The sequence below is a fragment of the Camelus bactrianus genome, chromosome 35 (assembly GCF_048773025.1).
Source record: "Camelus bactrianus isolate YW-2024 breed Bactrian camel chromosome 35, ASM4877302v1, whole genome shotgun sequence".
Classification (NCBI taxonomy): Eukaryota; Metazoa; Chordata; class Mammalia; order Artiodactyla; family Camelidae; genus Camelus; species Camelus bactrianus.
In genome coordinates this window covers 28,609,829-28,637,254 of record NC_133573.1, presented here as the reverse complement: position 1 = coordinate 28,637,254, position 27,426 = coordinate 28,609,829, and the positions used below count along the sequence as shown (strand labels likewise).

The 27,426-nt window shown below is 45.5% G+C and overlaps 2 protein-coding genes across 6 annotated transcripts in view; one reads left to right on the top strand and one right to left on the bottom strand.

Annotated features, from left to right (window-relative positions):
* The window catches only part of TASOR2 (transcription activation suppressor family member 2), a 73,267-nt gene extending 52,729 nt beyond the window's left edge, over positions 1-20,538 (top strand). For 4 of the 5 annotated variants that reach the window (XM_074358208.1, XM_074358206.1, XM_074358209.1 and 1 more), the window contains 5 exons: positions 2,398-2,523; positions 3,265-3,418; positions 4,313-4,418; positions 6,139-6,320; positions 6,727-7,906. In XM_074358208.1, coding sequence (XP_074214309.1) covers positions 2,398-2,523; positions 3,265-3,418; positions 4,313-4,418; positions 6,139-6,320; positions 6,727-6,845 — 687 coding nt within the window. In that variant the 3' untranslated portion in view covers positions 6,846-7,906. Of the gene's footprint in view, positions 1-2,397; positions 2,524-3,264; positions 3,419-4,312; positions 4,419-6,138; positions 6,321-6,726; positions 7,907-20,196 lie in introns of those variants that run through there. The other variant, XM_074358207.1, reaches the window with a different exon arrangement.
* Positions 9,224-27,426, bottom strand: part of GDI2 (GDP dissociation inhibitor 2) — a 30,431-nt gene continuing 12,228 nt past the window's right edge. Inside the window, exons 3-11 of the mRNA XM_074358210.1 lie at positions 25,970-26,069; positions 24,674-24,808; positions 19,561-19,759; positions 19,157-19,288; positions 13,082-13,181; positions 11,693-11,864; positions 10,440-10,584; positions 10,226-10,280; positions 9,224-10,135 (exon numbers count right to left, since the gene is read on the bottom strand). Coding sequence (XP_074214311.1) covers positions 9,989-10,135; positions 10,226-10,280; positions 10,440-10,584; positions 11,693-11,864; positions 13,082-13,181; positions 19,157-19,288; positions 19,561-19,759; positions 24,674-24,808; positions 25,970-26,069 — 1,185 coding nt within the window. The 3' untranslated portion in view covers positions 9,224-9,988. The remainder of the gene's footprint in view (positions 10,136-10,225; positions 10,281-10,439; positions 10,585-11,692; positions 11,865-13,081; positions 13,182-19,156; positions 19,289-19,560; positions 19,760-24,673; positions 24,809-25,969; positions 26,070-27,426) is intronic.

Below are 27,426 nucleotides of genomic sequence, written 5' to 3'. Positions count from 1 at the left end.
GGGGCAGTGGGTGCGTATAGCCCAGTGGTAGAGCGCGTGTTTAGTTTGCATGAGGTCCTGGGCTCCATCCCCAGTACCTCCATTAAACAAACAGTCTCCCGTGCAGCCCACCACCACCAGGCTCATCCTTCTGTGCCGAAGCCGCCGCTCCGTCTCTGGCTGCCGGGCAGGGGGCTCAGTCCTGCACCCCATGTGCAGTCACACTCCCCGCCTGCAGCTCAGCCCTGGCCCTGCCAGCCCCTCTTCCCCGCAGACCGGCACCTCCCTCAGGCCCCCCTCACAGCAGGCGCCGGCCCAGACAACAGGGTCCTTCTCTGTGTCTGTGTTGGAGCCTGTTGCCTTTCTGTCCTGATCCATCGGGTCTAACAAGCCAAGAGAAACACGATAAAAGAAACAGACACACAGACGTACAACAGCGGTGCAGGCGAGTCAGCGTTGTTTTGAGGGCAGGGGGCCTGGTTTGGGGGCTGAGGGATGTTTTCTCAGGGAACTGATGCTCTTGTCCCAGGTGTGGGCAGCTGGGCCAGGAAGACTCGGTTCTGAAGGCTTGGCTAGGTTTGTTTCAGACAGTTCACCCAGGCCCACGGCCCTGCTAAGTCCTGTGTTGAGCCTAGGGCGTCTGGCCTGTGGTGGGGGTGTCCAGTGATAAACCCGTCAGTGCTGAGCCTCCGAGGAGCGGGAAGCGTCCGCAGCTGTCAGTGACCCCAGGGCGGGTCCTCGGGGCCGGGCAGCGCCTGGGGTGCAGCGTGGTCATGGGAACCAAGTTGGGCGGGGAGGAGGGGCGCGGAGAGGCTGCAGGTGGTGGGAGGCACTGAGAAGTACTTCTGAAAGGTGACGTGTTTGCATTAAGAGGGGGACCTGCGCTGGGAGGCAGAGCACAGACTGGGGAAATGGGGAGGGCAGGCCTTAGCTTCAGGCCTTCAGTGTAGCCTCCTGCAAGGTGGCCAGTGCTTCCTGCTGTGCCATTTAAATAGGATTTTTATTTCATTTTTTCCAAATCTGTGGAACCCAACCTTCTGTATAACTGGTTTTTCCCCGTCAGGGACCCTTTCATTGTCCATGGTTCTTCACAGTTGCCAGATCTGGCGCCCCCCACGCCCTCCGCCTCCTGTTGTCTCTGCTACAGTCCCACGCCATTTCAGTGAGCGGTGTAGCTGGAAAAATAGAGCATTAAATGGCTTTCAGTCCATCATGTAGCCTCTACGTACAACAAAAAATAACAGATTTTGTGCAAAGGTTAAAACCGACCTTCAAGTGACAAAGTAGACACATTATAAATTTGAGAGTTAAGTGTGGTCAAGAGCAAAGTGCTTGGAGAAGCTCAGAAAGCTGTTGTGGAGAGTGCTTCTGCCCTGGAGCCCGGAAGCATTCGCTAGTGCCAGGGTGTCAGGCCCCCGTTTCTCGGAAGACAGCTTATTACTGTCCAAATACAGCACGTGACAGAATAGCCCAGAATTCCACAGATCTGATGAAAATGTTCAACATAACAGAAAATGTATTATTCAAATAGTTTCTTAGTAAAATAAGTGAGGATTTATATTTAGATATTTTAGTGGGCTCTTCGTTAAAAGAAATCTTACCTGTAGGGATGTCTGTGAAAAGACATTGCTGTACATTTTGAGTGAAGAATTGAAATAGTCAAACTTTTAGTTGTTTTGAGATCCAGGGGAGACCAAAGTAACACCTTATTTTCATAAAGGAAACAAGAAGGGATGCTCGGACAATGTTTTTGGTAAACCTCCAGAATCCTTTACATGGAAACAACGTCAAAGTCACGACAAAGTTGGAGGTTAAGGGACCTCTGGAATTACATGGGCTCACCCTCCCGGGCGTCTCACTGCAGAGCGGTCCTGTGCGAGGGGACGGGAGACTGCGTTGCAGCAGCACGCGAAAGCCCGGCAGCATCGCGCACGTCTCCCACTCTTTTCCAGAGAAGAGAGACGCCCGGATCCGGGGGACTGCTGGCTTCTCCAGAAGGAGCCCGTGTTCATGGCACTCGAAGCCGTGCAGAGGCATCATGGGTATTGTCAGGAGCTCTAGGAACGTCATGACCGGAGGTGGCATTTTCAGAGTAGTGTCTGCCTCCCCAGGGTGATTCCCTTGAAGAGGGTGAAACTTGTGTGTGTACGAGTCTCATGTTTCAGAAGACTCAGCCCTTGTGGACATGAAGGGCTCATCAAGTGCTTTGCCTCTGAAATAAACTTGGAAAGCCCAGTGTCAGTGATACCCAGGGGGCGTTTAGGTCCAAGCTCATCCAATGAGGAGCCAGGCTACCATTGATGTTGCCTTTGGGATGTAACTCAGTGAACAGCGTGCGCCTCTGAGGTTTTCAGTAAACCTTCAAGTAGTTGTGCGCAGTATCCGTCGTGTAGTGACGGCTGTTTGTAACTCTTTCAGAACATCCTGAGGAAAGGGGGCCACGTGGAAGCAGACCCTCAGCGGTTCTGCCAGGCTCCTCGCAGAGAGGAGGACACGCTGATGGTCATCATCAGAAATGAGGACATAGCGTCGCACTTGCACCAGGTAGGTTTGCGAGCCACTTTCTTGCAAAGAAGCGTGTCCGGGCATCTTACGTTCTAGTTTTCAGACTCATCACTGCCTTTTTATTTAGGGAGTAAGTTAAACCACAATTGCACTGAGTCTAGGGGGAAGGCAGTGGGGTCGAGGTGATACTCTGTTGTCATTTACCAAGGTATTTACGGGGCATATTACGTCTCAGGGTTAGTTCTCATAGAAAGTAATGGAGAAGTTCAGTGAAGAGACATAGCGGTGAGTTTCCTCGCCTGAAATACGAATCTGCATCTCTTGCCTAACAGTAACAAATCTTGCTTTACAAGGATTTGTGAAAATTTTCTTAACTCTTTGTTGCCATATTTACATGTTGGTTAAATAAAAGTAATTGCTTGCCCCAAGAAGGTGTAACCTACGGGCCAGGCGGGCACCAGCCTGCGTCGGGGGGACCGGAACCCAGAGCACTGACCCGCGCCAGGCTGCGACGGGGCGAGCGGTGCTGAGCTGGCCACCCGCCCGACTCCGGGCCCCGCCTTCTCTGCCTCTGGAGCGGGAGAGACCACTTCGTAATTAACTGATTTTAATGAGTCTGCAGCGTTGCTAATGAACAGAGTTTATTCCTCCTGTGTGGGAGGATTCCCACTCAGTCATCAAGGGTAAAGGTGTTTCCCGCTATTTCTGAATCTGGAATAAAAGGGACAGAAGTGACCCACTGAACCTGTCTTCACTGGGGTGTCCTTTCCTGTTTCCCAGATTCCCTCTTTGCTGAAGCTGAAGCATCTCCCCAGCGTCGTCTTCGCCGGAGTGGACAGCCCTGAGGACGTGCTCGACGGCACCCACCAGGAGCTCCTGCGGACGGGAGGCTTCGTGGTGTCAGATGACACAATATTAGAAACTTTAACCTTAGGTTAGTCTTTTATTTAACTTTATTATCTAGTCAAATTTCTCCTCACTCAGTGACCCAAAAATTATTTCATCAAAAAGAAATGATTATTACAGCAGTCACCACCTACTGAACAGGGTGCCATCGGCCGTGCACACAGTCTGACGTGATTCTGGTTCCCACCGGGCACGTTCTTACCCTCTTGTTTTAACTGATTCCCTTCACGACCAAACCTCTCAGTAATGTGGCTAAACTACTGATTCTGAGATCTGGCTATGTTCAGTTCCTTCCTTTGCCAAATCAAGTCAACTACCTATTTGTTTAGAATCAGCCCTCTTTTCCATTTCTGTTGCCGTCACCCCTACCATCTTGTCAGTGTCGTGGAAATCTAAAAAATGGCTCTAAGTCTTCAGTTATCTGCTTGAACACTCATATGTAAGTCCTTTTGGGGCAACAAGCTTGACGGAAGAATGTTCGGGCACAGGGCAGACACTTGACACACAATCAGAATCTGCCCGGCCTGCATAGCTCATTAGAACTGAACACGGTGGGAGGTGAGGACAGCCCTGAACAAGCATGAACGTTGCATGGAAACTGGAGAGGAAAGCATTTGTAGATTCTGTGTTTAGGAACCTAGACCTGGCTTTTCTGTTGCAACGGGACCTCCTAGTTTTGTTCCAACTGCATGATCTCGTACGTTAGAAGCTGTCACTGCTCGTCAGGCAGCGCTCCGCTGTGCGGCCGCCTGCTGCCAGAGGGTGAGCAGGCGTGGTCCTGCCCGGCTGTGAGGGGGGCAGTGGTGGCAAACACGCAGACGGGGGCACTGTTACTCACGAGTAACGATGACGGGACTGTGAGCAGACAAGCCCCAAATTCTAAAACACATCTTCTTTTGTCAAACTTAATTTTATTCTGTAGTTCAACTGAAGGAAATTGTCAAAATCCTGGAGAAACTAAATGGAAATGGGAGGTGGAAGTGGCTGCTTCACTACAGGGAAACTAAGAAGCTGAGAGAAGACGTGAGGTAAGGCCTTCTCGGCAGGGGAGGGCGCCCCGCGTGTCCCGGAGCGAGGCTGCTGCGCTCGGTGTGTCGGTCCGTTGACAGGCGTCTGGGTTTTGTTCTTAAAGCAGGGCTTGCGGTGGAGGAAGCGCGAGTTGTAACCGTAACCGCGAGTCTGAGGCACTGTCTGCGCCCGCGCAGCACAGGCCCTGCAGCCCTGAAGTGTCCGTCGGTTCAGTCTCTACTGTTTGTTAAAAATTGAGTTATTCATATTTTAAGTTGCCAGAGTTATAAGATGCATGAAACGCGTGTATCCTTAATTTTCACTCTTAAACAGTAGCCTGTAAATAGGCGAGCCTTCTTAGAAGTGTGAGTGGGGTTTTCACGGCGTTTTGATTGGTTCTTTGGCTGAAAAGGCCTGCTGGCTGCGGGGGGACAGGGGTGCGAGGCCCAGGGAGGTCTACAGAGGAGGGGACATTAGTCACAGGACCACTTTGGGCCCCACGGGCATGGGCAGTACAGGGGCGAGGGCCGGGAGACTGGCCGTCCACGCGGCAGGCCCCTCCCCGACCTGGCGGCCACTCCTGCTTCGGTGCTCGGGCTCCTAGAGCGCCGGTGCGGGCGGGACGAGGGTCGCGACGAGGGTCGCTGCCGCCCTCAGCGAGGGAGGGGCTCAAGGCAGCGCCTGGGGGCGGGGGGGGGGGAAGGGTCGCCCTCAGGACTAAGGGGAAGCGGCGGCCCCCGCGTGCCTGGGTCGGGGGAGCGCGGCCTTCTGTCGCCCTTGGCCCCGAGTCTGCTCTTCAGAGCGTGCCAGTCTTGGATAATAATAACTTTTCAGAAAACTCACCATATTATTTTGACCTTTGTGGGGGAGAATTTATCTAAAACTAAAACCAAAAAAAAACCTAGCTTTTAAAAACCACTGTTTCTAGAGACGTTTATAGCCAGGGCTGGGGATCGGTAAAGACAGCAGCAGCCTCAGGGCCACCTCTGGGCGAGCACAGGGCTAAGCGGAAACGCAGCCCTTTAAAGGGATGCAAAGCGACCTCACGCAGAGCTTACACCAGTAGAAGCACATCCAGACGTCTACTCAGTAACAGAAGTAAAAGCTCCGTACAGCGTGGCGCCAACCTTAAGCCTTTACACGCACACAGGATGAAGCCTGGAGGGAAGCTCGGGGGTCCCTAGCGCTCGTGACCAGCTGTGGGAAGGTGCGGGGCGGGTCTCCCTCCAGCCAGGCTCGCGAGTGCTGGCACGAGACGGAACCGAGGGCGGAGGGGGAGAAGTCCCGGGAACATTTTCCTCTGGAAGGAAAAACGGTCAGTCACCAATTTCATTAAAATCATGTAACAGCTAGAATTCCTTGTTCTTTTCCACCTCAGTTTAAATCTTGTTCTTACTTTTTTTCCAAGAAATTGGTGACTCTGACCAACAGTTAAGTGTAGAGCTTCTGAAGGGAGCGTAAGGTTTGGGGGCGCTGCTGTGGGGCGAGGCAGGAGGAGGGCCACTACTCAGAAACACCTGCCAAGCGGCAGGGGTGGACGCGGTGGCAGGTGACTGTAGGGCCCCTGCTGTGGGACAAGGCCCCCGTATTTTACCTAAGGAGGAGTAGGCGCGCCTGCGATGTTGTGCAGGAACTCGGCGGGACAGCAGCGAAGTCTAGGGAAAGTGTAGGAATAAAACTGAAAATGAAGGTACCTTCTCCACGCCGGGCCTGCTCTGCGCGCCTGCGCGCCTCCTCCAGGGTGGACCCGACCGCACACAGGAAGAGCCTGATCCTGAAGTCGTGTCAGAGCGCGGACATCACCGAGCCGCTCCCCTACCACCAGTGTGACTCTCGGTCGTCAGCAAAAACCGAGCACCTGAAGTGCCTGCTAAGCCTGCAGGTTCAGCACGTCCACGCCAGGTTTGCCGTCTTCCTAACAGGTAAATCCAACCAGCTGGCGCCGTGGTAGGGCCGCTCGAGAACGTCCTCCACAGGGAGCCCCTGGACACCGTAAAACGTGCGGACCTGCCCCAGTTGGCAGCCGAATAAGCTCAGACCCGGCGTGTCCTGGCACCGCACACGGCGAGGCGGGGGGGGGGGGGGCAGCACGGGGTCTGTCTCGCTAGGAGCCTTCTGCTCCAGGCTTTTGAGGATGCCTTAAGGAGTGACTAGCTGTCACTGATCAGGTTTGCAGCCTCCCCTTCCCCGCTCTCGGGGCAGTGGCTGCTTTGGAATTCCCCTTACATGCATGAGGGTGGATTTTTTTGTTTTTTGTTTTTTTTAATTAAAGGGATTCTGCTACTTTGTACGTAGATGAATTTTTCACCGATTTTTTTCTTTTTACAGAAAAGCCTGTGGTCTCCAGAGAAATCTTTGAAAATGGTGGCATCCTCGTCACAGACGTAAATGACTTCGTTGAAAATATACAAAAAGTAGCCGCTCCGTTTAGGAGTAGCTACTGGTAAGGACCCAGCCCTCACTCTCCAGCAAGGGACTGACAGCAGGTAACGTCACCCGTGAGCGACCAGCTGTGCGAAAACTGTCTTGCACCTTACACATCAGGCTGCAGAGCTCAAGTGTTTGCTTACTTAGGGGTGGAGCTGCTGCTGGTCTGGCATAAATGGCATCACTCAAGTGTCACTCATGAGGTAACTGACCTACTTTGGGAACGACGTACATGTCACCTGCAGGCCGTCTGACGCCAGGCCAGGAGCTGCTGTGACCCAGACGCAGACACTTGTTTCCCCCTTAGGCAGCCTCCTGCTGATGAGATACTTCATGGTTATTTGGTTTTAAAGATGGAATTATTGTCAATTTTGTACTTACCCAGGTAATTCAACTGCAGCTTACTTAGACATCGTTGATGCCAACAAGAAATTAGTTATTTTCCCTTTTCCCTGAAAACCTCTGAGGTACACAGAACTTCAGATCAGTGCTCTGCAGCCCGCGGGAAGGCTCTCCTCCATCTTCACGTCGCTGGGACGTCTGGCCTGGTCCCCAGAAGCTCTGGGCTGCAGTGTTGCCATTGTTCTAAATTATTCTCACTTTGAACAGTATGCCTTCAAAGCTTTTAATTGAACTTAACGTTAAAAATAAAAATTTTACAAATGTACTCAACGGTAGCAAAAACTAGCAAAAAAAAAAAAAAAAACCCGTTTTAATCAGTAGCTTTGTTGTTGCATGTGAAGGTCAGAACGGCACATGTAATGCATGTTACACTGTTTTACAGGTTCCACCACCAGTGTAAAAACTATAATCCTAAGTGGTTTTATTTGTTGTTATTCAAGCAACACTACATAAAGGTAACACTTTTTTTTCCTAAATGGTACAAATTTTTCACTTAGTTTTTGTAACTGGTACACTACAAAATCAGCTGAGGAAGAAATAATCACTTATTTATATTAGAAATCATTTCTACAGTAATCCTTAAAACTAAGCAGAAACATTTGTAAGATACATAGTATCTATTTGGAACAAAGATTTTTGTAACTAATTTCTTTTTTTAATAAAAGACAACTAAAAATCATTCAAATGCATCTGCAATGACTTTATAGCAAAAATTTGTAGAGAACGTTCTATAGTTTAAATTTGGAAGGCCATTTTGCGGAAGGACTAGCTTCCAGAGGAATCCGACCACTTACCTCACTTTGGCCTCGATCTGTCAGCCTAGGCCCCACTGACCTGCCCAGGGCGTCCCCTCGCAGGGCGAGGTGTCCCTGCAGCAGCGACAGGACAGTTACAGGACTTTGCACCTGGCCCTCCACGGGGTCACATGAGACCTGTACAGAAACGTCTCTCAAAGCCTTTTTCCTGCTTTGCTCACACCCCCTCCTCGGCCGGGCGTGCTGGCTGCACTAGTTCTGTGATTGTCTCAGGAGGAGGAAGCTAACAGTTTTAATTATTTTTACATCAGCGCTTGTGTAGAAGCCCGCTCGTTTAAGAATCTATTAAGAGGACCGTCACCATCCTTGGTACCCTGAGCTCAAGTACTAAGGGGAAGGAAAAGCACGTTGGCAGGCACCTGCCACCTGCCAGGTGCTGCCTGCCTGACACAGTCGTGCGACCCCTGCTGAAGAGCCCACGAGGCCACCTCTTCCGGAACTGAAGGCTCCTCACCTTCGTACCTCGCTGGCCTGGCACGGAAATAGCAGCCGTTCAGTAAGTAAGCCGACTGGAGAACGTGAGAAGGCCCTGGTGCTCTTTGTAGGTGCTGCTTACCCAGCCTGTGCCTCTGCCTGCGCCAGCAGCTCACAGCGTGAGTACAGGGCGAGGGGAAGGGCCGGCTGGAGTCTCAATCTTACGCAGACAAGCAGTGGTTTTCAAGCGGGTGAGCCTGTGCCCTGGAAGACTCTGGGTCATCACGCCAGGGAGGTGCATCCAGGGTACCAGGGCAGCCCCCACAACAAAGAATCCTCTGGCCAAAAAAGGAGCATGAGACTGAGAACTGAGCTGAGGTCATCACCGTGTGATGCTAGCTATTAACACCCCAATTCCTGTGACAGACCATCTGCCTAGTCTGTCTGTCAGGCTCAACTGTAAGACTCAGCATTCAGACGAAGAGAACGCAGCTGAGACACCCCTCGTTCCTCGGAGCTAAGTGACGGCATACACGGCGAGGCTTTAACTGTCAAGGCCATAGGAGGTACCAGTAAAAAACCACTTCTAACCACAGTTTAAATTAAGTGAAAGCAGTCAAGCACCCGTCCCACCCGACAGCGTCACCTGCGGGAAGGTCGGGGCTCTGAAGCACCAGCACGGCCCGGTGACAGGCCCCCAGGGCCCACGCCGGCACAGTGCCTACAGCTCTGCCCCTCCAGGACACGACACACCGACACGAGGAAGCTGGTTTCCAGGGGGGGCTTTATTTTGCAGTACAGACACCGCTGGAGTGGGGGTTCTGTCAAGTCAATACTGCATCGCAGCTTGGTCCGTGGAAGAGGCCACACTTGGGATACAAAAGAAGCTTCTAGGTTTATCTGCTTTATGATGGGTCTTTCCCTCTGCTCTCATCAATCTTACTAGGTTAAACACCGCACACAGGCTCCCTCCAAAATGACTCAGACGCTGGAGTTCGTTAGAATTTGAGGCCCACGTAAACCAGACTCGTGGCCGTGCTGCCTGGGCACTGCCGTAATAGTTGACAGACACGTAAGGGGATGGGGCATGGTGGGGGATGCTGTCCCCAGTGATGGAGAAGTCAATTCCAGTCTTCCTCCTCCGCGTCTGGAGGACAGGTGGCAGGTGGCACGCGGTCCGCTCTGGAGCAGCAGAAGCAGTAACGGCAAAGGCTACACACTGATTAAAAGATACAAATGCCGTATCGAGTTCTCTGTATCAGTATCACAATGTTTTAAAACTGATCCTTCACTAGAAAAATCAAGCCAGTATAGGTTAAATTGGACAGAATGTGGGCACCTGCCAATTCTGCATAGCCACTCCATGAAAACAAGTTAATACATGATGTTAGAAAGGGGAGGGACATTTACTGGTACAGTGCTCTGCAATCTCAGTTCTGATCACAAAAGCAGGCCTTACAACACTGATCTCATACAATACACGTCATCTGCCAAAGTTTACGTCTGTCCTGATGGCGACGGCTGCGCTGCTGCTAGTCCTCCCCGTAGATGTCGTTTTTCTTGCGCTTCATCTCCTCGAAGTCAAACTCGGACCCTGTCATCCTCTTGTAGATGTCCTTGATGTCATCACAGGTTGTCTCGAAGTGAGTGGTCGCATCGTACGTGCGGGAAATAAAGATCTGAAAATGAAAATCACAAGACTTGAGGCTATTGAGGGACGACCCCAGTAAAGCCTGGTAATTAATTACCCTTTGCAGACGGCTACTCACCTGGCTTTCTGTCCCCAGATCTTTGGGTACAAGGAGGTCACTGATGCTAACGAATCTGGAGGGGGAGAGAATTAAGTCAGCAGGTGAGCTCCGTGCGCGCGCACGCACACGGCGAGGCTGGCGGAGATGGCGGCTGCCTCCCCCGCTCCCGTGGGTGCGCCCCACTGCGGAGCCAGAGTCTGTCTCAGCTGAAGCAAACGAGCGCGTCACTCACTTCTGCTCGATCGGCTCCAAGAGCTCCAGAGCTGGTCTGATTTCCTTCTCGGGCTCCTTGGTCTCCACAGTCGTGCTGACGATGGCGATGTACTTGCCCTGCGCAGCCACGTTGTGTGCGGAGGAGATCATGCAGACGTAGATGTCTGAAACAAGGAAGGCCGCTCAGCACAGGGCCCGAAACTGCAGGCCCTGCGTGCGCTCGGGAAGGCCGCCTTTCACCGAGGTGAGACCAGCGGCTTGGAGAGGCGTGTCGTCTAAGCCTAAGCTCTGCGCGGAGGAAGCAGGGCCTACGCACAACAGGCAAATCCACCCAGCGACTTTCAGCCTTTTGGAGGGGAGGGGCGTATGCGGCAGTGAGCCCCTGGGCCTGGCAATGAGACTCCCCAGCTCCGCCACAGCTCACTGGGGGGCTCTTCCTTGCTGAACCCCGTGTCTAGAAAGGTTCTGAATAGCTAAGAAAGGACTTATTTAACGACTGGTTTCTCATTGATTTAAAACATATAAAACCGCAAACAGCATTAAGCTATTCTTGAGTTGGCGAACAAGCTCATCTAACAATTCACAGGTTCTATGTGTCTGCACAGCACAAAGTAGCGAGGTGATTTCCCACAGAGAAGATCCTCGCTGGGCTCCCTTTACCCTCCCGGGTCCAGAGGCCGCTTGGGAGCCCTTGATGGATGTTTAAGTCCCTCTGTCCTACTAATAATCTCCAGTGACTTGGTTTCTTTCATGGAGAAAATGAAACACAGACAGCTTCCACCAGCCATTAAAAGCTAGCAACCCCTTTTAAGTTGAACTTTGATGAAAGGAAGACACAGAAGCAGCTCCCGGGTGAAAACAGCCGGTTAAAGCAAACAGATTAGGAATTACGATTTTAGAGCTAAACCCCTGACCTTAATCAGAGAAATCAAAGTCAAAGACAAGTATGAAGTAGACAAACGATGACGTAAAAGCAGTGCTGTCATTGGCTCCAAAAACACACCGAACAGGTAAATCAGGTCAGCACAGCAGCACGGGCCCCCAGCAGCGCAGCGGTGCGCACCACCGCGGTGGGCGAGAGGCCAGGGGGCCCGGCCGCCACGTCCACCCCCACGCGAGGACCTGGCGCCACTGTGAGCTGGAAGAACCCGTCACACTGTTTTCCTGTGTAAACTAGTTTCCTCACCGTAACAGAGCAGATACTGGCATAAAACACAAAGTGAATTATGTCTAACAGGCGTCTACAGGCGCCTGCTGCCCTTCGGCACTCACCTGACTTGCGGTTGACCTGGTTCTGCGGGATAATGATCTGGCAGGAGTTGGCATCGCTGGTGTTCTTGATGGGGTGGCTGAGGATGCAGATCACTCTGATCACCTGGCCCACTTTCTCTACTCGGTCTTTCACGTAGCTGGGGTCACAGATGAGCTGCTTACAGCGCGCGATCTGCAACAAACATTCAAGACTGCGGCACTCAGGGTCGGTGACGCTACTGTACACTGGCGCCACTCGTCCTTCAAATTCATGTTATCTTCGTGAAGTTAAGTGTTGGTACTTAGTGAACTACAGATTACAAATTCTGGAACAAATCCTAAATCTTACTCAAGTATTAGGAAAAATGCGTTGCCTAGTGTTCAGAAGTGTAGGTTTTAGAACTGGGCAGACCAGGGTTCAAATCCTGGCTCTACCTAACCACAAAGGGATGTGGTTAGGATTAAACAAAACTGTGTTTAAGGACTGTCATTACATGTGAATACACCCAGTGAAAAGTGTAACTGTCCGTCAGTGGTATGAATATTACAAACAGACCATAATCATTCTCATCTTAAGACTATACTAAGTAAAACTTAAGTTGCAAGATAAATTATGTTATTATATCACAGCCTTCCTCCTTCTATCAAAGGCTTGAAATGTAAGAGGAAGTAGTTGTGTGAAGCAAAGAAGAATGGAATGAAAGCTTGCAATAAAAAGGGCTCTGAGGCATCAGATTGACACGTTTAGCCCTCTTTGGTAAACCTCTATTACGTGTATGCGGAAAGTACACGGCAGTTACAGAAGACCTCCAACAACAATCAGGGTTCGGGAGCCAAGCAGTGAGTGCGGACCGCATGGTCTGAACCCATGAAGACCGTTTCCGTAAGGGGTGACAGTTCATGGAACGTGAACGGTCCAGTCTGCACACCAACAGCACTGGCGCCACCTGAAAGCTTTCAAGAAAACACAGACCCACCACAAACCTACTGAGTAACAACGTGCACTTTAACAAAACTGACAATTTATATTCAATTTAAAGTTGAAACACACTGTTCAAAACACCACCTGGCCACCTCCATGGCTAAACCCAAATAAAATGATAAATGTTGATAGTAATGATTATTAACATTATTTAATAATTTGTTAATAATACTAAACTAAATAATAAAATGGTTAATACTGGCCAAGCCTCATTTCCACCAACAGTGGTACAAATAAAGCTAAATTTAAATGAAACTTTGGGAGCCAACACCTGTAATTACTCTTCGGTCGCTGTGAATACCAAGCTACCATAAAGAAAACAGCTAGTCTGAAACCTAGGACCAGCGTTCACAAGAAAGTAAGTACTATCAGACAATAAGGTTCTCTTAATAAGAGTATGACATTTTTATAAATTGTAAGCTGCTTACCTCTCCTTCAGATTTCACACCAACCACTTTTCCATTCTGCACAATGATTTCTTCGATCGGTTTATTCAGCATGTAGGTGCCCCCATAAATAGCACTCAGCCTAGAGAAGTATTCAAAGTGCAGTCAATCGTTTATAATTGTTCCAGATCCTCAAGTCTCCTTGTCAAATCTAACCAGCTATAGCCAAGATGTATTGCGTTTCCTTCCAGAAGGCAGCAGTTTAAAAGTCATTAAAGCATCAATCATAAAACAGAACCATGAAATGATGTCTCACATTCACAGTTATGACTGTCAAAGTCCAAAAAACACTAACCAGCAACAGGAGAACTGCTTGTGTACATCTAATCCTCCTGCGTGCAAGCAGAGCTCTGAACAAGGCTATCAGGAGAGCGACTAAAACCAAGTAGGAACCAGAGAAGGGACTGGAAAGGGAGCAGCTGGGAGAGACCTTTACGTGGCGCGTATGGGCCTCCCCCTGAGGACTACCACTCCAGGCCTCGTAACACGGGGCAGCTACAGCAGATGCAAAAAACCTGCAGTCTCACTGATTTAAGCTGCCATAAAACAGAATTTGGGGTGTCAAAGTAGATTAAAATTGTGGGAGGAAATCTTCCAAAAGGAGGAGCAACCAAATTATAAAATCTCTTCAAACCCTTAACTAACTCCAGAAGTGCCTGTACACATGAGAGAGACTCCGAGGAATCCAGCAAAACCAACAGCTGAGAGGCAGAAAAACCTGAGCAGCGACTTCACTCCAGGCCACGTGGACAGATGGTTTGCAGTTTGAAACTGCCATGTCAGGGGAGCTTGGTACATACCTCGGGCTTTCCAGTGAAACCCCAAAAGATCACACCTGACTGTGCTGGGACCAAAGACTCAGCCAAAAACAAAGGACCCCCACCAAGAAAGTGTAAAACCAAGCCTCCAAAAGTTGAAGGTGAATGGCCAATAATGTAACTGCCAACAAAAATCAACACAAATAGAATCCAGCATCTCTACAATGTATCAATAAATCCAGGACACAAAAAATTAGCACAAAGGAGAATGGGTAAATGGGATGAAACCTTTGTAAAGTTCTTACGCTTTACGTAAAGTAGTACAATATTAACACCAAATAAAATGTGACAAATGAAGGATGCATAGTACAATTTATAGAGTGAACACGGGAAAGTTAGAAATAAAAAGGCAAAGCTAAAAAGCCACTAAGAGCAATTAAAATGAAATGCATAAAATATTTGATTAATCAAATAAGGAAAGAGGAACTCCGGGGGAAAAGGCGGCCAAACAGATCTAATCCCAGCCACATCAGTAATTGTATTAAATGTAAATGACTAAACAATCCCATTGAAAGGCCAAGGCTGCCACACTGGATAGAAAAGCAATATTCAACTACCTGCTGTCTACAAGAGACTTACTTTAAATATAAAGACAGAGTTTGAAAGTAAAAGGATAAAAAAGGGTCTCAAGCAAACAGCAAGCTAGCTGGCATGAGTACGAGACAAAGACCTGCCCCAACTAGAAACGCACATCACCTGATAACAACGCTTAACGCAAGTGCAAGCTGACAGAACTGAAGTGAGAAACAGTAAGTCCACAGTCTTGGCAGGAGACCCTCCCTCAGTAATCCAATAGAAGAATCAACAGAAATACACATTTGAGCAACTCTATTAGCTGCTCTCACAAGAACACTGCACCCAAAACATGCCAAGTACACACTTTTCAAGGGCATAAAATTCACTAAAATAGATCATGTATTTGGCCAAAAATTATGCCTTAATTTCAAAGACTGAAATTTTACAAGTTCTCTCACCATACAGATATAAATTAGATGTCAGTAACAACATGTTCAGGGAAACCTCCCAATGTTTAGGAATTAAACACTATACTTTCAAATAACTCAAAAAAAAAATTTCACAAGAAAGATAAGGTACCATATTGGGTAGCACATATTTAGAGGGAAATTCAAACCTTCAAATCCTCATGTTAGAGAAGAAAAGTATAAAATCAATTATCTGGTTCAACCTTAAAAAAACTAAAAGAAAAAAAGTTAAACCCAAGTAAGTAAAAGGAAGAAATTAAGAACAGAAATCAATAAAATAGAAAATAACTACAAAAGAAATTAAGAAGCTAAAAATTTGGTGCTTTGAACATAAAACTGATGAAACCCTATCAAGAAAAGAGAGGAAATAGAAATTACCCATCACAGGCACGAAGGTGGGACCCTCACTACTGACCGCAGAGCCATCAACAGGATAGTGAAGAGAGGTTACGGACAACTTTGTATCAAAAAGGTGAACTTACTTGAAATGGTCAAATTCCTTGAAAAATACAACTGAAAATAAAAAATAGTACATTTGAACAGCCTTACTTCTATTAAAAGAAAATGGAGTAACAATCAAAGTCTTAAGTTCTAAGAGGGAAGTTTACAGTGATACAAGCCTATGTCAGGAAACAAAAACCTCAAGCAACCTAACCCCACACCTAGAGCAGCGAGAGGAAGAACAAAACCGGAAGTCAGCGGGAGAAAAGAAACCATTAAGATCAGAGCAGAAATAAATGAAAGCGGCTGAAAAGCCAATAGAAAAGGTCAATGAAACTAAAAGCTGGGTCTTTGAAAAAATAAAACAAAACTGATAAACCTTTAGGCAGACTCATCAAGAAGAAGAGGGAGAGGGCCCAGATGAATAAAGTCAGAAATGAAGCAGGAGAAGTCACAACGGACACCACAGAAATGCGCATCTTAAGAGGCTACTTACAAGCAGCCACACACCAACAAAAACGACGACCCAGAGAAACGGACGATTTCTTCGAAAGGCACAGTTTGCCAAGACAGAATCAGGAAGAAATAGAAAATATGAATAAACTAATCACCAGTACTGAAATTGAATCAGTAATTTTAAAACTCTCAACAAGCAAGCCCAGGACGAAATGGCTGTCATTCTACATGAAGTCAGCCAGAAAGAGAAAGAAAAATACCGTATGGTATCACTCGTATGTGGAAAAAAAGGTACACAGATGAACTCACCTACAAAACAGAAACAGACTCATGGACATCGAGAACAAACTTATGGTTACCGGGGGGAAAGGGGGTGGGGAGAGAGAAATCAGGAGCTGGCAATGTGCACCTCTTGGGAACTGCAGGAAATGTCAGCTATCTTGATTGTGGTGGCCATTTCACAGGTGTATACGTCTATTAAAATTCATCAAATTATACATCTGAAATACACGCAGTTCACTGTACAGGAATTATACCACAACAAAGGTATCTAAATAAACAAACAGAATAACCAAGTGACATTAAGGGTTAAAGACCTTAACGATCAAGCACAATTGTTATTTAATAAAATATGAAAAGAAAAAATGAAGTAACTATCAAACTCCTTCCCACAAAGCAAGCTGCACAGGCCCAGACAGCTTCACGGGGCGACTCCCTCACACAATGAAGAAAAGCACCCATCTTCACAAACCCAGGAGACGGAGGAGGAGGAAACTCGTCCAGCTCACGAGGCTGCCAAGCCTGGTACAAAACCACATCCACAGACAGGGACAGCACCGGAATCGTAACCAGCATCCATCAAACATAACAGAAACTCCTGTGTGAATGTACACACGCAAACATTCACAAGTACATACACATACACATGCAAATTAAATCTAACAATAAAAGGGAAATAATATCTTGATAAGTAGTGTGTACTCTAGGAGTACAAGGTTAATTTAATATCCAACAATCAACCTACACAGTTCACCGTAACAACGGCATAAAGGAAATCTGCATAATTAACTCAGTGTTAACCCTCGTTCATAATAAACATTCTCAGCAAGCTATGAATAAAAGGCAATTTAATCTGACAAAATCCATTTTAAAAACCTACAGAAAATATATTTACTAATAAAACACTGAAAGCATTCCCCTTAAGACTGAGAGTAAATCAAGGACGTCCACCTCCACCGCTGTCACTCATCATTCCTCTGGAAGTCCTGGCCAGCGCACCAAGTCAAGGGGTAAAAACACAGAGGCCGCAAAGCATGAGGCTAATCTCTCGACTCACAGATGACGTGACTGCAGGAAAAGTCTAAGAAATCTATAAAACTAACAGAACTAGTATGGGCAAGGTCACCGTATAGCAGGTCTGTATACAACAATCGATTGTAGTTCTGTATATAAGCAGCTAACAACTTAAATAAAAATGAAACTTTCATTGATAGCATCAAAGTAACAGAATCCTTACGAATAAATCTGACAAAGCAAGTGCTAGATGTCTGTGACAGAAGCTACAAAACACTGCTGAGCCAAAGGAAACCGCAAAACGTGAAGAGCGCACAGTCACGGGCTAGGAGGCTCTGTGCTGCTAATTCTCCCCCAAATTGCTTTAACTCAATCCCAACCAAAATCCCAGCAAATTTTTTTTTCTAGAAGTTGACAACCTGTTCTAAAATGTATGTAGAGGGGGAAGGTGCAGCTCAGTGGTAGAGTGCATGCCTAGCATGCATGAGGCCCTGGGTTCAATCCCCAGTACTACCACCAAAAAAATAAATCTAATTACCCCGCTGAAAAATAAAACAAAATAAATGTATGTAGAAATGCAAAAGACCTAGAATAGTTAAAACAATTATGAAAAAGAACAAAGTTGGAGAACTTATATTCCCTAATTTCAAGAGTTACTGTAAAAACTAGAGTAACCAGGATGGTGTGGTAATGGAACAGGCAAAATAAATAGATCACTGGGACAAAACAGACCTGTATTTACGGCCAGCTAATTTTCCACAAAGACACCAGGGCAACTGGAAAAGGACGTCTCTTCAACAAATGGTGCTGGAGCAACTGAGTATCAGTACAGAAACAAACGAACCTCGAGCCTCGCCTCACGCCCCAACAGCATCTCCAAATAAATCACAGACTTAACACAAAGCTAAACCATAAAGCTTCTCAGAAAAAGGAGGGCATCTTCGTGCTCTGGAAGTAGACAAAGATTTCTTAGGACCCAAGAAGCACTAAACATTAAAAAAAAAAAAAAAACTTGATGTATTATCAAAATTTAAAACGTCTGCTGATCAAAAGACAAGCCACAGAGCCACAGACCGGAAGGAACATTTGTAACACTGACAGAAGACTTGCAGCCAGGGTACGTCAAGATCACCTACAAACCAAAGACAACCCAGCCTTTTAAGATGTGCACGAGAAATGAGCCCTCAAACCACACAATCATACAAATGGCCAACAAGCTCACAAAAAGGTGAGTCAATATTGGTCCTCAGGAAATGCAAATTAAAACATGAGACAGCATTTCCCACATACCTGAGTGGTTAAAATTAAAAGACTGACAACACTAAATGCTGACAGGGATCTGGAGCGACCAGGATTCTCACACAGCACTGAGTGTGTGTAACGTGCTACAAGCGCTCTAGAAAGCTGCTGGGCAGTGAGTGCCAGGAAGCTGAACACACACCTGCCGGATCAGCCCCCAATTCCACTCCCGGATACGCACCCAAAAGAAATGACAATCGACGTCCATACACACTTCTCCACGAAGTTCACCGTGGCTTCATTCATAATACCCGGAAACTGAGAACGACTCAGATGTCCATCCACACGACAATGTGGTATGTTCACATGATTCATATAACGGAACACTGCTCAGTGTTTTTAAAACGAACTACTAGCATATGTATCAACATGGATGAATCTCAGAAGTACTGTCAGGCAAACGCCAGACGGAAGTGAGGACATAGCATTCCCCTTATAAAGACTTCAAAACCAGGCAGAGGTCATCTCCCGTGACAGGAGTCACAAATGCAGCTGTGCAGGGGCTGGGGCCGGGAGGGACCTCCCCACAGCCAGGACAACACTCTCCATCCTGACTGGCGTTTTGGTTACACAGGTCTATATATTCATCCAACTCAACTTTTTTTGAAAACTGTAGATCCGTGGTTTCATCAATAAAAATGAAAAGCATCCATCTTACTACTCAGACATTTGTCTCATCATTCACAACCGTATCTCACACACTTCCACTGAAACTGAGGTTCAGGATCTGTGGGGTTCGGGGCCCCAGGCTGAACGTGGGCTCTCACCTTGCAAACCCTTGTGGCAGTTCTCCAAGGCCATAGAGTGGGTAAAGGTAGGGGCTTTTGCCATATCTCGCCAGAGACTCACTATAAAGTTTAATCCTGTTAATGGTTTCAACACACGGCTGATCTAAATAGCTGGATAAAAGAAAATAAATATTAGAAAAGGGCTTTGGTTTGCATTCTGATGTTCAATTTAAAGTCTCCTTAAGAAGGGATTTTTAAGAAGGGATTCAATACCCTCACATTTTACTTAAAAGGTTCTAACACTAAGTTGCAGCTAGAACTTCGTCTTTAAGAGCATAATACAGCTGTACGTTTGTTTGCTTATTAGCATTTCCACTTTGGGGAACTGGGAAATTCAGTGAGAATTCCGAGAAAAATAAAAATGTAAAACCCAGAAAACTTACTCATCAGTCCTGTAAAGCGCCAGGGCATGGCCGGTAAAGTCTACAACGTCCTGGCCCAGGTCAAACTTCTTGTATACCTCTCGCATCACCGTCTTCTTAGGGTCGATGCCCTCGAAAGTTCTGGGGTCTTTCTCATCGAAGTTGGCAACAAACACCAAGAATTTTCTGAAGCGACGTTTTTCAAACAGCCCCATTAAGCCTAAAAAAGGATTTTTCAAAAAGCACACACTCACAATAGGCCACTGAAGGAAAGAGAGTGTGAGAGGAAAGTTTAAGTAGCCCATGCTGTTATCTGAGGCTCCTCTAATGCAATGTGCAATTTAAAATGCAGGAGTTTGGACAATGCCTTAAAATAAACTGACAAGTTTCATAACACTTTAAAATAAATTGTCACAATTATAACAGATCAGCTATTAAGTCTTCACTTTTACAATACAATTACAAATAATTAGTGATTAATTAAATGTAGAATGTTTAATTCTCTCTCTTATTAGGAACAAGATAAATATGACTCTAAAAACTATTCTCCATGAAGGCATCTATCGGAGTGCTCTTTTGACAACTCTGGCCTGTACCACGTCAATTGCCTAAAATTCTAAATGCTCTTCATTTTTTTCTTTTTCTGTATGCCAACAGAGATTCTGGCATTTAATGGAAAAGCAGCTTAGATTCCAAGAACAAATTGACCTCGAAGAAATTTAGATGCTGGTCATGCTGCCAGTCACTTTAACAAAGCCAGAGATAATCAGTACACTGCTTTGTACACAAAGACGACGACGAGGAGAAAGCTGTAAACCACCACACAGTGAACCTCAGCTCCTCCTACCAGCCAGTACTCATAGCACCATGTACAGCTGGCAGAAAGATACAGCCAAAGGAGAAGAAAGTTTTCTGGTTCCGTCTTCTTCCCCTTTCTTCAACTGCACAGCTACTTTAAAAACAACTACAGCTTTAAAAATAAACTCTTAACTGTTTTTATATCTGTTGACAGTTTGATATTTTAAACATTACTTCCCCTAAGACTCTAGTTGAAATCAACAAAACTGAAAATTAAAATGATCATGAAGCTATTCATGCCAGCTGACTACATGTGTTTAAATTAGTATTTATAACCTAGCATTAAAAACATGGACAGAATGCATACACAGTAAAGGCGTAAGGTTAAAAAGAAACATTCTATTACTACACCCTACTTAAGACACAAGCTTAGTCGTCAGGGGAGGTAAGACACGAAAGGAAACCCACATCACCACACCAGTGCACCGATACTCTGGGTCACACTCCAGTGGACCCCGCCTTTTGGACCCTAAAGCTGTTACCAACACTTAATTGTGGAGGTACCTCATGACTACTTCTAAAATAAAAATGACTATCATGTTTTCTCAAATTCCCCACTGTTTCCTTTTTTCATCTCCCTCCCTCCTTTAAGCCTCAAGCCTGCTGGGCCGCTCACACCCACAGCACCCAACACCGGCGCGCGCAGACCCTCCCACAGCAGAGGAGAGGCTCCCCACTGCTCGTCCACCCCTTTATGTCAGAACCGACAGCAGTGCAACTGCATCGTCAGAGACCGGCGCTCATTCTGAAAAAGCTCTAACTCCAAGGGGTCAAATAATACTTCCTACCGTATTATTTTTGTGACAGCTACTTCTGTGTGACGATGCCTTCCCTGCTCACTCTGCATAAAACTGGGGCCCCTCCCGTACCCCATCCTTTCATCTCTGTGCAGTATTTCACCATCTCATATGCTTTTCCTTATTTATGTATTGCCCATCTCCCACTAATGGAAGAAAGCTCCAGAAGGGAAAGCATTTTGTTTACTTTTCTCGTTCTGTTGAACCCTCCCTACCTCCAAACCCAGAAGGGGACCTGGCACACAGGTGCTCAATATTCAATCTACGTAATTGATGTCTGACGGGAGTGAATATAAAAGATGTTGACTTATATTACATTTATAATATACAAAGAAAATATAATCTAATTATGTGATAAGAGGATTAGAAAAAAACCTTTTCACAATTTAGTCCCAAGTCATGTCTTCGCTTCCTTTTTTTTTTTTTTAAGTGGAGGTGCTGGGGATTGAACCCAGGACCTTGTGCATGCTAAGCACATGCTCTACCACTGAGCTATACCCTCCCCCTTCACTTCATTTCAAATGGTTTCACTTTCCTTCATTCATTTGCACAGTGAGATTTGTTTACCAAAAGACACATATGTCCAGACTTTTAAAACATAAAAATGCTACAAAAAAGAGTAGTTTCAATAAAAGAACAGAAAAAAACTTCCAATCAACTAACAGGTTTAAGATTTGATGATGGAATGAAAAATAAACAAAGAAATGAGAGTAGAATTAGTGTCGCAGGAGAAGCACTAAGGCATGGCACACGACACGTGACTCCAGCGGTGGCCCTGAACGGCCTCAGCCAGGTGGCAGCCGGGTGCTGCAGCAGGCTTTTAGCTGCTGCCCCGACAAGCCCTCCGTGACCTCACTCTGGGATGCGAGAGCTGCTCCAGACAGACAGACGCCTCACAGCAGCAAGAGTGAGAACACACACGCTAACGTCTCAACCGAAGACATGAGACTTAGCTGGGCCGGTTTCAAAGCTATTCCTGAAAACAGCTCAAACATTTCTGAACAGAGTATCTGTGTTCAACGTTAGAGGTCAAGTATATTTCTCATTAATGTGACTAAAGTAACATTTGACCAGTGAACAAATACTTACTGGAATCTTGAGGCTTTAGCTGGCATCATGACCTACCACAAGAACCAACAGTATACATTCAGCTCTTTAAAGAAGCCAATTTAAACCAAGGCTACATTAATAGAAATATATTCTCCTAGGAAAGTAGAAGTCCCACTGACACTCAGCGGGCAGAAGGCACTTAAGAGTACCAGGTCTGGCTGTAATTCTATTACATATAGGATAATCTCGGCAAGTCAGAATTTCCAAAGAAAAGCGGCCAAGAGACCTAGACGGCATATTGCATGAAACACAATCACAGCAACTAGAAACACGCAGCAGGGACAAGAAAGAACTGGCGGGTACGTGACGGCTGTTAAAATGCCTGAGAAGCTGTATTTATATTCTAGATAGTTCAGTGGTTAAAAGTGAACCGGTCTGACCAGTCACGAGCTTGGCTGTCTGGGCTCTTCCTTCCCACCTGCACACCTCAGCTTCCCGCCTGCGAACACGGATCACAGCACCGCATCTCAGAGGGCGGCAGCGAGGACCATGCAGAGCAGACAGCACACATAAAGTACTCGGACATACATGCCGGCACGTGATGTTCAAAAACGTTAGCGACTGTCAAAACTGTAAGATAATTTGTTCTTAATTATCTTCCTCCTGAATTTCCCACCATCCACACTTCTTATTCCATTCATTCATCCTGCCTAGAACTGTCATGCCTGCCATTCTGACCTCAAAATCCTATCCTATCCATTTGCTGATAAGGGAGTGATTGGTAAAAATTTATAAAACAGTACACTAAAACACATAAATCTCACTGTATGTAAATTCAACCTCAATAAATCTAACCTTAAAAATACATACATTAAAATATTTGCTTGTTTTTGCAAAAAGGTCCTAAGAAGGGTAAACCAGAAACAAGTAAAAATGATCACCTATCAGGGCGGAAAAGAATGGAGTGGAAAAGATAAGAACAAGACTCTAAATGTATCTTTTGATATAATTTTGACTTTCAGGTCATGTAAATGTTTTACATACTTGAAATCAAAAATGGAAAAATAAAACTGTCAAAAGTCCTTCAATATTTATTAAATGAAGGTAGTTGAAGCTATTAATATAGAGAAGAGCTCAAAGAGAGAACAAAAGATTTAAATAAAAAACCACAAACTTTGTTCAAAAGAATTCTACTCAAACTCTTAAACTAGAATTATTTCTATGAAAACACTTTACTTATATTAGACTGACCGATACTGAACAGATGTAAAACGGTTTCTAACCCGTGATGTCACCATTGACTCTCCTCCATTCAGTCAGGAGCCATTCCTTCCTCCCCTCACCCAGCTATCACTCCCAACCTGGCCACGATTCTGACTGGTATTTTTCACTTTCTGGCTGTAGTGTCTTTCAACATTTTATGCCCAATATTTTCTCCCCTAATTGCAAGACGTAAGTAATGGAGATGGAGGAACTGCAAAAATAATTCATATCAGGCTTTTAGGTGAGCAATCTTTTCTACTCTAAATACCAAAATAATTACTGGAGAATTTATTGGTACCCTTCCCAATGTAAACCTTTCCCTCCTCTAAACTCAAAGAGCACTTACTATGTAAAACTCTTCTACCCTTTAGTTGTACACATTTTATTCCTCCTGGAACTGCGCTGCACAGCGTTTGAAACTCCTTCAAGGACGGAAGGTCTTTTTTAGGGGCGTGCTGTTTCAAAGAGCTCAGACAATATTAACCAGGACTCTTTGGTGAGCTAGTAAAGGGCATAATTTGGGGCAGAAAATAAAATCACTCCACGCTCACTGGGAATTCCTAGACACACAGACGCTGGAGAATGGCAGCAGCCCAGAGAGAGGCCGCACTTCGCCAGCACACAGCTCCTCCCCGTCCTGGCGGCCCCAGAGCCGGCGCGGTTCGTGGCGAAGCGCAGGGGCCCCGAACACCCCACCAGGTTCCAGCGCCGCCCCGCTCCCTGTGTGAGTCCCAGGCCCGAGCATCCTCATCTGTACAACGGAACCCCTGCCCCACAGAGGGCTTCACACGTCAAGTAAGAGAGCAGGTGTGACGCGGCTCCCACAGCGCCTAGCACGGAGGAGACACCCCAAAACCGACGGTTCTTGTGAACCATTACTACAGACAGACAAAGCGCCATGAGATTGGGAGGCTGGGATTCACCGGCAACAAGCCCCCGGTGTAAACCCTCTCCTGGCTCCAGAGGGCAGAATTCTGAACTTCCTGCTTACTGATGCAGTCTCCACCGCTAGGACGCGGTCTGGCACGTGACAGACACCCAGTAAGTCTTCGCTGACTGGAAGAGTGGGTGGCTGGCTGACACCGGGGACCTTAAATTTTAATCTCTAAAATCCCTTTCCATTATACAATCTCAATATTCTGCGAAAATAAAATAAAGTTACTTACTAGATGCCAGGGCTTCTGCTTCAGTGGAAGGAACCTTGTAGATTTTTCCTCCCTTATAGACAAAACTCCCTTCAGTCACTTTGAAATCCAGATAGCGAGTGACCTCTGTAAAAAGCAGCATCTTAACCAGCTGACCTGTAAGAGTCACATCATTCATACTGTGAATTACATCTTACTGCCTTCAAAAATGAGCAGAAATAGAAGTACATTTACTAATACTAACAGCTTTCCAGTATTTTCTTAACACTGTCCAGGAACTCCTACAAAACTCTCCAAGGCCGTATTTTAAGTAGGACAATCAAGGTGCACACCTACTGCTCAGCACAGTTAGATCCTTTTTTTTAATGTTACAACTTCAAGGTTAATAACCTTATCAAACTGCTTTTGTAGAAGTTATACAGTAATTATGAGGGGTATGAGGCTTAGAATTACAATACTATTGCAAACGGGTTTGGGTTTCTTTAAAGTTCCTGTCATATTTTAAAGAGGGGCAACTGATAGGCAAAATCTTACAGTAGTTGTTGCTTTTCAGTTTCTAATTTATTTATATTTATTAAAATGGCCAATAACTTTGGATTGAGAAAAAGCTAGGCTAAACTAAAGAAATTTTGGTATGCTAAAAACAGTAAACTTCTTAGAGAAACCAAATTATGTTAAAGCTCATTTGCAAGGAAAAACATATTAGGACAATCAAGAAAAAATTGTTTTTTGAGAACAAGATAATGAGGAGAGTTTTATGCATTCAGGTGTTTCAGTACCTTGTATATTAATTCATCCATAAACCAGTGAAAAATAGAGACCCGTGTGTAAGAATTAAATATATAATGAAAATTTTCTAATCAAAGTGGAAAAGATAAATGGTGTTGAAAAACAATTATTCTGAAAAAGTAAATTCCTATCTCTACTTCTCAGACAGGTAAAAAACCAGACAAACTTACTTACATGGAAAAACAGAAGAATTTATGTATAAGGTGAAAAAAATGAAACTATAATACCATTAAAAGAAAATACTGTTTTTATAACCTTGAGGTAGAGAAAATTTTAAGCATATCCTTCCAAATCAAAACCAGTGAAAGGAAGGTCGACCAATACAACCGCGTGAAAGGCTTCTGTCCCCACTTCCCTCCATTCTTCACTGACTGCAGACACCTCTGGGGACCTTTTACTCACCATACTGCCGCCATTCAACAAGATCCACTTCCACACACCCGAACTGAGACTCTCTGTCACGAGCCAGTTTCTACTTTTAAGTCTGACTCAATGTACTGTCATTAAGTTTAAGTGAGCATTCTTTACCGTTAGCCATAAGGAACTTGGGAATTAAGTCGACATTCCAGTCTCTTCCTCTCCCCATTGATGCTGGTGGCGCTCCAGGTATTTTAAATCTTTTGTATAACTAAAACCAAAGCAAAATTTAATTTTCATTATACTATGCAACTATTTTTTTGATGAAGTGGTTTTGGTAGAACAAAGTATCACCAACGTGAGGTAGAGAATAACAAGTTCATTTCATTTTTAGTCAGAATATTTAGCAAAGTCCCAATACACAGCTAAGCGAGATGTATGACTAAGCTCATGGACGCGGAAGTAAATACTGCAGAGGTGGCGTGTGCTTTCTTACTCGTGGAAAAGCAAGAGTACAGACAGTGAGATACAACTTCTGCAGACACACCCCTTAGTATTTGTAGAAATCATTTAAACTCATTCTCTCCTGAATAAAAAGCCAACAAAAGCTTAATTTTGCTTCTATAATTATGCAGGGAGTTGAAAATAAATTTTAGATTCTTCAAATCAGAAAAAAACAGCTAAAATTAGTTCCAGTTAACAAAAACAGACACAGATCAATGGAACAGGACAGAAAGCCCAGAAATAAACCCACGCACTTAAGGTCAGTTAATCCACAACAAAGGAGGCAAGAATACACAATGGAGAAGAGACAGTCTCTTCAATAAGTGGTGCTGGGAAAACTGGACAGCCACCTGTAAAAGGATGAGAACAGAACATTCTCTAACACCATATACAGAAATAAACTCAAAATGGACTAAAGACCGGATACTATAAAACTTCTAGAGGAAAACAAAGGCAAAACACTTTGCCAGAAACCACAGGAATATTTTTTTTGGATCCATCTCCCACAGTAATGGAAATAAAAGAAAAATAAACAAATGGGACCTAAAAGCTTTTGCACAGCAAAGGAAACCATAAACAAAACGAAAGGATAAACTACAGGATAGGAGAAAATATTTGCAAATGATGCAACCAACAAGGGATTAATTTCCAAAAGATACAAATAGCTTAATGTCAAAAAAAAAAAAAAAAAAACCCAATCAAAAAATGGGCAGGAGACCTAAATAGACATCTCTCCAAAGAAGACATACAGATGGCCAATAAGCACATGAAAAGATGCTCAGCATTGCTAAGTATTAGGGGAATGCAAATCAGAATGATAGTAAGGTGTGACCTCACACCAGTCAGAACGGCCATGATTAAAAAGTCTACGAACAACTGCTGGAGAGGGTGTGGAGAAAAGGGTACCTTCCTACACTTTTGGTGTTAATGTAAACTGGTGCAGCCACTGTGGAGAAGAGTATAAAGGTTCCTTATAAAACTTAAAGTTATCCTATGATCCAGCAATCCCACTCCTGGGCATATATCCCAAGAAAATTCTAACTTGAAAAGATACATGCACCCCAGTGTTCACAGATGCACTATATACAACAACCAAGACATGGAAGCAACCTAAATGTCCATCG